Source organism: Helianthus annuus, chromosome 13 (genome assembly GCF_002127325.2).
Source record: "Helianthus annuus cultivar XRQ/B chromosome 13, HanXRQr2.0-SUNRISE, whole genome shotgun sequence".
NCBI lineage: Eukaryota > Viridiplantae > Streptophyta > Magnoliopsida > Asterales > Asteraceae > Helianthus > Helianthus annuus.
Window position 1 is genome coordinate 9,877,587 of NC_035445.2, and position 12,909 is coordinate 9,890,495.

Sequence of the window (12,909 nt, forward strand, 5' to 3'; positions counted from 1 at the left end):
GATTTACTGAGTATGATGATGATGAGTTTATCTCTAGAAATGAAACCGTTAAAATAGTTAATACTGTGGTAATTTTTGGACCCGTTACTCAACCCATTCAATTTTCTACCTCTAATTTTGTATTAACGTTTTTGTTCAGAAAACCAACAGTTACAAGACAAAGGAAATGTTTACGGCAATAATACTATTGATAGTTGGAATCTTTATGTTAATAGTCTTGGCTGAGCCCCTGGTGGAAAGTGTTAGACGATTTTCGGAATCTGTAAACATAGAACCCTTTTATGTGTCATTCATCTTAGTCCCATTGGCTACGAACGCTAGAACGGCAATTGCAGCCATTAGAGCTGCAAATCAGAAGAGACATAAAACAACATCTTTAACTTTCTCTGAGGTTTGTCCCTCTCTTGATCTTGATTTTGCATTCATTATTTAGCTAAGGTGGTTCGACCCATATAATTTACATGTGAAGAGTTGATTTTCGTTGTTTTTTTTTCTCTAAAACGGACCAAATTGGTCAAATCATACAACTTTAAAAGGGCAAACACGTCCAATGGACTTATAGTCGGGAGTTCAGCAAGGGGACCCATTGGGACCACTTCTTTTCGCTCTTGTTTTGCACCCCCTTGTGCATCAGATTAGAGACAAATGCAAGCTTCTCCTTCATGCTTGGTATCTTGATGATGGGACTATCATTGGAGGTTCAGAAGAGGTGGCTAGAGTGTTGGACATCATTAGGGTGTCGGGTCCAACATTGGGTCTTGAACTTAATATTAAGAAAACTGAGCTATTTTGGCCTTCTTGTGATGGTAGCAAGTTTTGTGAAGGGTTATTTCCTAAGGACATCGGGAGGCCATTAGTGGGGGTTAAGCTTCTTGGGGGGGCTGTTAGTAGAGACGCAAGCTTTACTAGTGGGTTGGCAAAGAAAAGAGCTGCTAAGGCAGTAGATTTGATGTGTCTTCTACCGAAATTAGGTGACCCGCAGAGTGAACTACTCTTGCTTCGATCCTGTATGGGCATTGCCAAACTTTTCTTTGGCTTGAGGACATGCCAACCTGTACACATGGAAGATGCAGCGTTGTTCTTTGACAAAGGTTTGCGTGAGGCAATTGAGGAATTGGTGGTTTGTGGAGGTCCTTTCTTTGGAGGCCTCCAGTGGCGACTTGCTTCTTTACCTATTAGGTTTGGAGGTTTGGGGTTGTATTCGGCTGTAGAGGCTTCATCCTATGCTTTTGTGGCCTCGAGGGCCCAATCGTGGGTGCTACAGGACCACATCTTAAGAGACAGTGGTATATGCGGTATGGATTCTGATTATGTTTGTGCTTTGGCTTGTCTTCGTGATACGATTCCAAGCTTTGACTTCAGCGGTTTCACTAATAAGGACACCGCCCCCCCTAAAGCCCAACATGCATTGGCGAGTGCTCTTTTTAGTAAAATTGTCCACGAAATCGAAGTGCAGTTTGACTTGACCGTTAGACAAAAAGCCGTTTTTGAGTGTCTCCGAGCACCACATGCACAAGATTTTCTTCTTGCTATACCTATAGATGGGTTAGGCCAGCATATGTCGCCGGTGGAGTACCGTACTATCCATAAGTATCGCCTCATGATTCCTTTATTCCCAGTTGACGAGGTATGCCCAGTTTGTCATAAGGCGTGTTTGGATTCTTTTGGTGAGCATGCAATTCATTGTAGAGAGCTCCCGGGGTTCAAATACCGACATGATTTGGTTAGGGATGTCCTTTTTGACATATTCAGGTGCGCTGGTATTTCTGCTAAGAAAGAGGCACCCGTTAATTTCTTAACAGACCCGGTGGAAGGGAGATCTACCCTTCGACCAGCCGACATTCTTGTCTTTGGATGGGTAGGAGGAAAACACGCCTGTGTGGATCTAACAGGGGTTTCTCCGCTAGTGGGCTTAGGGAGTAGTGCTTTCACAGTAGGTCAGGCTGCTTTAAAAGCTGCTTCGGGTAAAGTGATCAAGCATGAGAAAGCGTGCCTTGACAACTAGCACGTGTTTATCCCATTTGCTTTTGATACTTTTGGTTTTCTGGCGCCAGAGGCTGTGGACCTACTTAGTCGAGTTCAAAGGGTCATGCATAGTAATGTTATGACCCCGAGATCTATGGACGTAGTTTTTAAAAGGCTTAGTTTTGCTATTCAAAAAGGGGTAGCGGCGCAGCTTGTTGCCCGTTTACCAACTATCTCGATGTAAACAAATTAATGACAGAAAGGTTTTTTTTCTGGGCTAACCAAATTCAACGCATTTTTGAAAGACACATGTTAACCTTAGTCCATTGGATCCCTTACCAGACCTGCCTATCTTGCGACCACTAATTTCGACCATCCGTAATTGCACCTGTGTTAATTTACAGGCTCGATTTTCTTGAAATGCATGCAGATATACCACAAGGTTTTCCTGAACAACATTCTAGGATTTTGTGTTCTTGTCTCAGTCATATATTTCCGTGGGTTCACATGCCATTTTTCAGCAGAAATTGTAGTTGTGGTCTTCGTCTGCATAATAATGGGACTTCTCGCAAGTTTGAAATCCAAGTTTCCGGACTGGACTTTGCTCATCGCTTTCCCTCTCTATCCATTATCTATGGTAGTTGTATACTTTGTCAATGATGCTTTTCAGTTTTCTTGAATCTGCATTAGACATTGTTGGTTTATTTGATCGAGTTTTGAGTAGTGGTTAGACACTGCAACTTACAAGTAGACAATCACAAACGTATTTTGTACCTTCTTATGTAATTCCATTTTGATATGTTGTGTCAGTGTTTCACTTTAATTGCATGCACTGGTTTCCTCAGCATGCATCTGTTTTGTTTGAAAACCGTGGAATATATCCATTTTGTACATGCAGTCCAAGTTGTGAACAAAAAAAATTAACTAGCAGCTTCTTTAGTAACCCAAACTTTGTTTAGAAAAAAAAATAACAATAAGGCCAGAGGGTATGAAGGCGCCACCAGGGCCCCCTCAGCCCCTATAGCGCCACCCGGCGGCATCGACCCACACCCACCAATTCAACTAGGGGCGCTATAGGCAAGGCTCCACCATGGTAACGAGCTGCAATCGCGTAGAACGAGGAAATTTATTGTTTTTGTTACCGTTGAACGGTAACAATTTAAAAAAAAAAAAAATTAATTTCATTTTTTTATAAATTTAACCTATAAATACCCCACATTCTCTACACTTTTTATACCATTCTTTATACTTTCTCTACCCTTTTTTATACCATTCTCTACACTTTTTTATATCATTCTCTACAATGTTTCCCAACAACCAAAACCCGTGGGACCTGAGCAATCTGTATTGGCAAAGTTTGCAACACAACGAGCAAGAGGACCGTTATCGACGAGACCCGCGTACGGATGAGCTTGGATATTATCCGATGCCACCAAGCACCCCAACTTCTCCTCATCCTACCACTCCACCGATGCCCGGTTTTTACGGGTATGATAAGGTTAAAACCTTGGGGAGAAAGAAAACTAAGAGATAGAGAGATATTTGACTTAAATTATGCTTGATTTCCATTCCATACGTAACCCCAAATAAATAAATAAGAAACTTACATAAGACACCCCAAACTAAACCAAAATAACATACTAATCCCTTGACTTAACAATAGTAATAAAAATAAAAATAAGATACGTAACAATACTCCCCCCTTAACCTACTTTTTGCCCTCAAAAAGTACTTCAAGAAACCTTGTCTTCATCCTCTTCCGTTGCTTGTTTTTCATCATCTACCACTTCAAGTATGTAAAGTTGTTTTTTCTTACATTTATGCCTCGGAACGAACCTTTCGGTACACCAGAAACATTCCCCCTTTGCTCTTTTTTGCTCAAGTTCATCACTTGTCAAACGCCTCGATCTAAGGATTCCCGGTGTAGAACTTGATGGCTCGGTTGTTGGACTTGGAAGCAAGGGTAGTTTTGAACCATTAACTGGAGGTGTTATTTTGACGTCTTCGGGTTGCAGCCCATCCTCCACAACGTTGAAACGCTTCATCAAGCATGTGTTGTTCATAGTTTGAATTCTTGCTAACCCATACGCCTCACGTAGTGTCTGAGGCTTGAACATCTTTACCGGCCCTTTTATTTCCGGCTTCAAACCCTTCAAATATAGGCTAACGGCATAAAGTTTGCTAACAGTAACCTTGTTAAGCAAACGATCGAAACCTGAATTATATTCTTGTAGACCCTTGGCGTCATCAGTAAGTTAAACGAGAGATGCAATCTCTTCCATAGGGTCTTCAAACATTGCATCAGAAAAACGGGCAGAGATCGAACGAACATAGTCCGCCCATGGGACCTCGGCAACCGTGGCATTACGGGTCTTCAAGTAGGCACGGTGCCATTGGAGGGCATCGCCTTCCAAGTGAACCGTAGCACAGCGTAATTTCGAGTCATCGGGGGTGTCATCCATCGAAAAAAAAATGTTCGCAGCGATAGACCCACCCCTCAACATCGTCCCTCGAAAATTTAGGGAAGTCGATCTTACCGATACGGAATGGTTTGGATGTTTGTGAGTCACCATCTAGGCCGGAGAAGGACCCGAAGGAACTACCCGACGACTGCACGGCTTTGTCACGCACCGCCTTCAAAATCTCTTCCTGCTGCTTCGAAGATTGTTTCTGTTGCTTCATCAGGGCCGCTAACGTAGCTTGGATGTCACTGATTGCCTTACCATGGGACTTGAGGGTGTTGTCGATTTCATTATTGCGGGTGTTAGTCATGGTGGCGGTAAGGAATTCCGATGAGGAATCGGACTGGAGCTCTGATACCCTTGATAGGGTTAAAACCTTGGGGAGAAAGAAAACTAAGAGATAGAGATATATTTGACTCAAATTATGCTTGATTTCCATTCCATACGTAACCCCAAATAAATAAATAAGAAACTTACATAAGACAGCCCAAACTAAACCAAAATAACATACTAATCCCTTGACTTAACAATAGTAATAAAAATAAAAATAAGATACGTAACAGGGTATTATTCTCAACCCCATTTTTTCCCCAAAACATACCTCAAAACATACCGCAAACCCAAAACATACCCCAAACCCAAAACACAACCTAAACCGAATACGTACCCGAAACCCAAGCCGCACCCATTTCCTCAAAAAAACGAAGTCATCGAAAGAAGGATGAGTCCGAAAAAGGTGCTACTAAGAAGGTCGAATTTTGGTCGCCTAAGGAAAAATTCGAGTTGGCAAAAGCATGGCTCGACGTATCGGAAGACGAGATTGTTGGTAAATTTTATCTCCATATATTTTTTACATACTTTTATAAACATAGTTTTGTAAATTTAATTTTTAAATCAAACATATACTTTTGTAAATACACTTTTTATAGGAAACGACCAAGACATAAAGATATTTTGGGCTCGTATATGTGAGAAGTCTTTCGCCGCAATGGGTCGTGGCAAATATCGAATGCCCGACTCTTTTTCGGGAAAGTGGCGCGCTATGAGGACGAAGGTTAGAAATTTCAACAACATATACACTAATCTCGTCAACAATAGTCGAAGAAAAAGTGGTTCGAGCGACGTCGACGTCATGACCCAAGCCCACAACGACTATAGATTGTACCATGGGCATTACTTTACGTTGGTAACAACATGGGAGCTTCTTCACAAATCTCCCAAGTGGCATCTTGTACCCCCGTTCGACCCAACCCGCCCTAGGTCTAAACGGTCCAAATCGACATCCACTACCAAACCATCAGGGTCCGATGCTCGTACAACAATTAATCTAAACGACGATGTTGACGAATTTGAAGAACCAGAAGAGTTGCCTCGACCACAAGGTAGGGATAAAAGTAAGGCAGCGGCACGAGGAAAGTCTTCTTCAACTCCATTGGATGGCACGTCAAAGTTGAGCGACTTCGAGGCAAGTTTCAACAAAATAATCTCGATTAGGGAAAGAGACCAACAAATGAAAATGGAGAAACAAATCCAAAAAGACATGGATCTTCTCACGAGAGATTTGTCACATCTAGCGGAGGAGGACCGAGTAATTTTGGAGGCTCGTAAGGTACAAATTCAGGCGAAATATATGTAGTTTTTTTTTCTAGTACCTTGTGTTTTTTTTTAATGACTTTGTAATGTTTTTATATTTTTAAGGAAATTAATTTTTTTTTTATTTTCTAGTTATTAAAATGGCCATTTAATTTAAAAAAATAAAATATATAAATAAAAAATAATTAGGTAATGATGACGGGGGCTCCATCTCACACCCTGCAAGTTAAAGGGAGGTGTGATAAAGCCCTCTGGCTGACGTGGATCCTATGTGGTGCTGACATGTCTTGATAAAGCCTCTAGTGGCTCCATCCCACACCCTCCAGCCTAGAGTACTGATTGGTTAAACTATTACAGCATAGATATATAGTTACTAACCAGGAATTTTTTTAACAAGCGGCATGAATTTTTAAGAGGTAGTACGTCTATCGCTATAAATTATTTTTTTTTTTTTGTTTGGTTGGGACATATAAAACAAATATATATATATATATATATAATCAAACAAAATTATATATACTAAAATTAGCAACTTACAGACTTTTTTTATACTTTCAACTCTTAACTTTTAGCATTGACACTTAAACTCCTAATTAACTTTCTAAAGACTTTTTAATCAAGTTTTATATGTTTACTTTTAGGGTAAATTACAGTTTTCGTTCTTTATGTTTGTAGCGGGTTGCAATGGATGCCCTTTAACTTCAATAATAGCAGTCATAATCCTTTAATTGGAAAACTCATTACACCTTTCGTCTTTTATAACTCTCTAATGTTAGAATGAGTTTGTTTTTATTTGTATGCACCAAAAAATGCTTTTTTTTACTTTTTTATAGTTATTTTGGTTTTATTATTTTGTTATTCTACAATTATTATTTAATATAACTTGTTTTAAATATATAAACAAATACGTCTTTTTCAAAGTGTTTGTTTTTTTATAAACGTCTTTCTAAGATCATTTATTTTTCAAACTTCTTTCTAAACTGTTCATCTTTTTTAAAGAGTAAACTGCAATTTTACCCACTGTGGTTATATGAGATTGACACTCTGACCACCTCCCAGGGAAATTTCGCACTCTGGCCCCCAACTTATGAAAAGGCCTGCAATATGACCTCTGCTGTCAAATAACTTAACAGATCTGTTAAATGGTATGTGAAATGACTATGTTACCCTTTCATATTACCCCCTATGGTTTGTTGTAAGCAAACGTATTACCCCCTAGTGTTAAATGACTATAATGTCCTTTCTTATTACCCCCTGTACTTTGTTGTAAGCAACAGTATTACCCCCGTTTTAAGTATTTCATTGCTTCCTGCCAGGACTATTTACATCCTAGACCGAAGGATGCTGGGAGTACATGTTCTGCATTTTCCCCTTCCTAGGCCCTTCATTAGCCTGCGATGACCGAACCTGCTGAGTTCCTTGTAGCGGATCAGTAGGGGTAGACATCCTACATTCCATATCAAAATCAGTGGCACAATGGGGGTTTTCTATATTAATCGGATTGTGAGGGGGCTGGACATCAACCACCAGAGTATCCCCTAAGCTATTGGTGTTAAATAAGTTCTGGTTACCTAATTGAAGAGCAGATGCAGTGGCTAAGGATAACCCATTCACTATTGAAGCTACATACAGGCCATCTCGAGACCTATTTTCATCAGTAACTCGCTTGCACCAAGACCCAAGTGCCTCAACAAAGCATGAGCTGGCTCGTTCATGAGCTGATTTGGGGGTGCCTGCTTTAACACTTGATGCATGAGCAAATTCTTCAAGATTAAGGTTGACCAGAACCCTAGTGTGGCTGTTTGGAGTAGATTAAGGGGCGACCCCATCTTTTTCACCTCTGTGCGACTGCGAATTGAGCGATTGAACACCAGGGTGTTGGTTATCCACTGGCGGCGCAGGTGAATGAAAGGATTTAGATCCTTGTTCACGAGAGTTAAGCCCAAGAGGAGGGAAATCAGACGAGGAAAAAGGCTGTGAGGAATTAGGAGGATGATTTGCATAAGGATTATGAGGATTTTCCTCAAATCTTGATGGAATCATGGACGCAGATAAGTTGAACGGCAGGAGATAAGGGAACCGGCTAGAGAGAATTCTAGTGAGAAGATCGCTGGAGAATTCTAGCGGCAATTGATCGGAGATGTGAAGGGTCGCAGTTGATCGGAGATGGAAAGATCGCCAGAGAATATCAAATGTATAGTATGAATGATTGGAAAAGGTTGCATCTTCTCATTGAGAAGCTATGAATATATACAGATTTACAAGCTCCATTTTAGGAGACAAATGAGCTAACAATCTTGACCAAAGAATGAATAAAAGACTACCTAAAATACTATGTAACTGAAAATACAATAAATATAAATGACAAGGATCATGGCACAAATCATGTATTTTTAATACGCCCCCGCAAGATGGAGGATCCGTTGGAGACTCCAATCTTGGGCCGAATTGAGAGGAAGGGCGTCTGTGGTAGTGGTTTAGTGAGAACATCCGCGAGTTGATCTTTAGAGCTTATATGCAAAACTTGTAGCTTGCCCCTATTGACTTGTTTTCTGACAAAGTGGTAGTCCAAGGCGACATGTTTCATTCTAGAGTGGTATACCGGGTTGGCACATAAGTAGGTGGCACCGGTATTGTCACAAAATAACTGAGGCGTGCGTAGCGGTGGAATTCCAAGTTCATGAAGGAGATTCTGTACCCAAGCGATTTCGGCAGCTGCATTGGCCGCGGCTTTGTACTCGGCCTCGGTAGATGAATGGGAGACCGTCTTTTGGCGAGAAGAACGCCAAGAGATAATATTAGCACCAAGGTATAAAATATATGTTGTAGTAGACCGCCCTCCATCATTGACCCCTCCCCAATCCGAATCAGAGAATGCACGAAGTGTCAAGGGAGAGGCACGATGTAAGTAAAGCCCGTGATGTACTGTTCCTTTCAAAAGTGGAGAACCGGTTTAAGGGCTTGCCAATGAGATTGTCTAGGTGTGTGCATGAATTAGGAGAGTTTGTTGACAATAAATGAGATATCCGGTCGAGTAAAGGCTAGGTATTGTAAGGAACCAACAAGTTTTCGGTATTGGGTGGGATCAACGGTAGGGATGGAGTCAACCGGAAGGAGGGGATCAGATACACTCATGGGAGTGAGAACATCCTTGGCACCATCCATTTTGAATGCCGTAAGAATGTCATGAATATGGCGATGTTGAGATAGAAAGAGGCCTTGAGGTGTAGGGATAACCTCAATGCCTAGGAAGTGATGAAGAGAGCCAAGGTCCTTGATGGAGAATTTGTGACCGAGGGAGGTAACGAAGGTTTCCAGAAAGGTGTTGTCGCTACCGGTTATGACAATGTCGTCAACATAGACTAGTAGGTAACATGTGACACCTTGACGATTGTAGATAAATAGAGATGGATCGGATAAGGATTTCCGAAATCCGAAGTGCAAGAGGAAGGCAGTGAGTTCATTGTACCATGCTCGCGGGGCTTGTTTGAGCCCATATAGAGATTTTCGAAGTTTGAAAATGTGATTTGGAAACTCCGTGTGGGAAAAACCCGGTGGTTGTACCATGAAGACATCCTCGTGTAAGGTACCATGAAGGAATGCGTTGTTGACGTCTAGTTGACGTATGGCCCATTGTTTAGAAAGAGCAATGGATAAAATGGTACGAATCGTGACTGGCTTTGTGACCGGGCTAAAGGTGTCAAAATAATCTTTGCCAAATTGTTGATGGAAACCTTTCGCAACAAGGCGTGCTTTGTACTTGTCAATGGTGCCATCGGCCTTTCGCTTAACCCGAAAGATCCATTTGCAGCCAATAACATGTTGGTTGGTTCGAGGAATGAGCTCCCATGTTTGATTGTGGAGTAACGCATTGAACTCAAGATCCATGGCATGGCGCCATTGAGGATCTTTCATAGCTTGTGTGTGGGTTGTTGGTTCAAGTGTAGGAGGTATAGGGTGGAGGGAGGTGGAGTTTATGAAGTTTGGGTTGAAATATTTGCGGTTGGGTTTGGGTTGTCGTTTGGCAGGAGAAGGGGAGGATTGGGCTGTAGTGGAGTGTTCGGTAGATGACGGAATGGATGGGGTGTTGGTGGGAGTGGAAGTAGTGACAGGAGGTGAGGTCGTAGAGGATGAGGGTGCTGAAGTGGGAGTATTCGGTGGTGTTGAAGTGGGGTTATCGGAGGACTGATTTAGGTCGGTTGAGGGTGGAGTGGAGGGTGATGTTGAGGACATGTGGGGAGAGGGTGGTGTGGTCGGTGAAGGACTCGGTGTGAGGTTGGATATCTCGGGTTGGGATGTATGGTTGGTTGGGTAGGCAGGAGTGAAGATGGGAGGAATGACAGGTGGTGTATTGTTGGAAGGAGAAGTGTTGGTTGTTAATGTAAAAGATGTAGGTGGGGAGTGGTCTAGATTAGGTATGGGAAAGGAATAAGTTTGAGGAGGATTAGATTTTGGGTGTCCACTAGGATGAGCAGGAAACTTGTTGGGTATGAATTCTACATGTCTTGAGTGGTAGAGTTTGGATGTTGTTGGGTCAAAACACTTAAAGGCCGACTTCGATGTCGAGTACCCCAAGAAAATACACGAGCGAGAACAGTGTTGAAGTTTGGAGGTAGTGTACAGGCGTAACCATGGGTAGCAAAGACACCCGAATGGTTTGAGTTTCATGTAGTCGGGTGGTTTTTCGAATAGCATGTCATGCGGGGTTTTGTTGTTAAGAATGGGAGTTGGAAGGCAGTTGATAAGGTAGACGGCGGTTTGAAAGGCATGAGACCAAAATTTTTGAGAGAGGTTGGCATATTGAAGTAAAGCGAGACCCGTTTCAACCACGTGACGATGACGCCTTTCGGCAACACCGTTTTGTTCGGGTGTGTGCGGTGGTGTTGTGTAGTGGGAGATTCCATTTGAAGTTAGATAGGGTTTGAGGCCAATGTATTCACCGCCATTGTCGGTAAAAAGAGACACGAGGGGTGTTTTAAAAAAGTGTTCAACAAGTGATTTAAATTGTGGAAAAAGTGTGGAAACGTCGGATTTCCGTTTCATGGGGTATAACCACACATATTTGGAGAAGAAATCAACAAAGATGACGTAGTAGCTAAACCCGTCAATAGAGGTTTGTACCGGTCCCCATACGTCCGAATAGATAAGTTCTAGTGGTTTGTGCACAACAAATGAGTTTGAGCCAAATGGAAGTTTGTGACTTTTATTCAAAGAACAAGATGTACAGTGAAACGACTCGGGTGACACTTTATTACCTTGTAGTCCTAATTTGGTAATTAAAGACTTAAGCACTTGGTACGATGGATGTCCAAGAGTGTGGTGCCACTCGAGTAATGATCTTGTTCCGGTTGCATGAACTTGATGAGATGAAGGAAATGGTCCGTAGTAAACATCATTGACGTTTACTCCCCGCATGAGATGCGCCCCCGTGCGTAGGTCCTTAACCAAGAAATGGAATGGAAAAAATTCAACAGAGACACGGTTAGTACGACATATTTTAGCAATGGAAATGAGATAATTTCGTAAATGAGGGACAACAAGGACATTATCTAATAAAAGTGGTCGTGAGTTGGTAGGAATTTTTGTATGACCAATGTGAGTGATGGGTAGAGATTTACCATCGCCTAAGACAATCTCATCCGGGCCTCCATATTCGGAAAGAACGGGCAACGAGTTTTGATTTGGTGCGGTGTGGCCAGATGCTCCAGTGTCCAACATCCATGGTGGTGTCGAACCTGCAGTAGGATAAGCAGAAGTATAGTTAACTGATGATGTGGAGCCTGTAGGACCGTGACCTGGGTAGTTGTAGTCGCGAAGAAAACGTCCTAGTTTGTGGCAATCCTTAGTCTCATGACCAGGAATGTTGCAAAAGTGGTAATAAGCATTGTTGCGGGTGTGACGGTTTTGGTTTGAAGTGTGGGGTTTGTCTCGGGTGTTCCAGGAAGGACGAGACGGGTTGGGTTTTTGGTAGCGGAAATCGGTTTGTGGTTTGGGATAAGTTCGGGCAGGTTGGCGTTGGGTATGATTGACTGTGGTAATGAGGGGTTCAGCGGATGCGTCTTTAATGGTGCGTTCATGGTCAAGCAATTTGTCAAAGAGTTGGGCAAATGAGATTGTGGTGTCTCGTGACTTTAGGGACTGAACGAGTCCGGCGAACTCGTCACCAAGTTGATTCATGGTATGAATCACCAAGTCTTCTTCATCAATAGGGCTCTGAGCGAGGGCTAACTCGTCTGAAATGGATTTCATATCGTGCAGAAAATCGGTCACAGACCGAGTACCTTTTGGGTTCTTAGAGATTTTGGACTTGAGGGAGATGATGCGTGAGCGAGAGCCACTGGCATAGCTGACGTTTAGGGTGTCCCACGCTTGTCGAGCAGTGTCGGCAGCTGAGACAAGGGGCTAAATGGCATCCGAGCAACTGCCAAGGAGCACGCTAATTATCATTTGATCCTGCCGAAACCAAAGCAGGTAGTCGGGATTCGATTTGGAGACTTCACCAGCGGCCACAGTTTTGGCCGGTGGTTCAGAACTTCCGGTGATGTGGTGGTCGAGTCCGAGTCCGATGAGGGTCGATAGGACCTGTTTGCGCCAAGAAGGGAAATTATTTGAGGTGAGTTTGATGGGGAAATGGGTGGTTGCAGTGAGGGGCACGATTCGTTTGATAGCCATGGCTGGGTTAAGGCTAAGGAGATAAGGTTGCAGGCTGTTGTGAAGAGGTGGTTGCAGGGTGTTTGTGGGTCGGAAAAAAAAGGAACTCGTAGGAGTGTGTATTAGGCTCTTGATACCATATCAAATGTATAGTATGAATGATTGGAAAAGGTTGCATCTTCTCATTGAGAAGCTATGAATATATACAGATTTACAAGCTCCATTTTAGGAGACAAAT

General features: G+C 42.5%; 2 protein-coding genes across 2 annotated transcripts; both read left to right on the forward strand.

The window, feature by feature from the left end:
• Positions 1–142: 142 nt before the first annotated feature.
• Positions 143–3,088, forward strand: LOC118485450 (sodium/calcium exchanger NCL2-like). Its single transcript, XM_035981577.1, has 2 exons — positions 143–391; positions 2,396–3,088. Exons 1-2 carry the CDS (start codon positions 167–169, stop codon positions 2,642–2,644), a joined length of 474 nt encoding a protein of 157 aa, XP_035837470.1. The 5' UTR covers positions 143–166; the 3' UTR covers positions 2,645–3,088.
• Positions 3,089–5,415: 2,327 nt separating this feature from the next.
• On the forward strand, positions 5,416–6,063 carry LOC110900484. Its single transcript, XM_022147372.1, has one exon. It carries the CDS (start codon positions 5,416–5,418, stop codon positions 6,061–6,063), a length of 648 nt encoding a protein of 215 aa, XP_022003064.1.
• Positions 6,064–12,909: the final 6,846 nt, after the last annotated feature.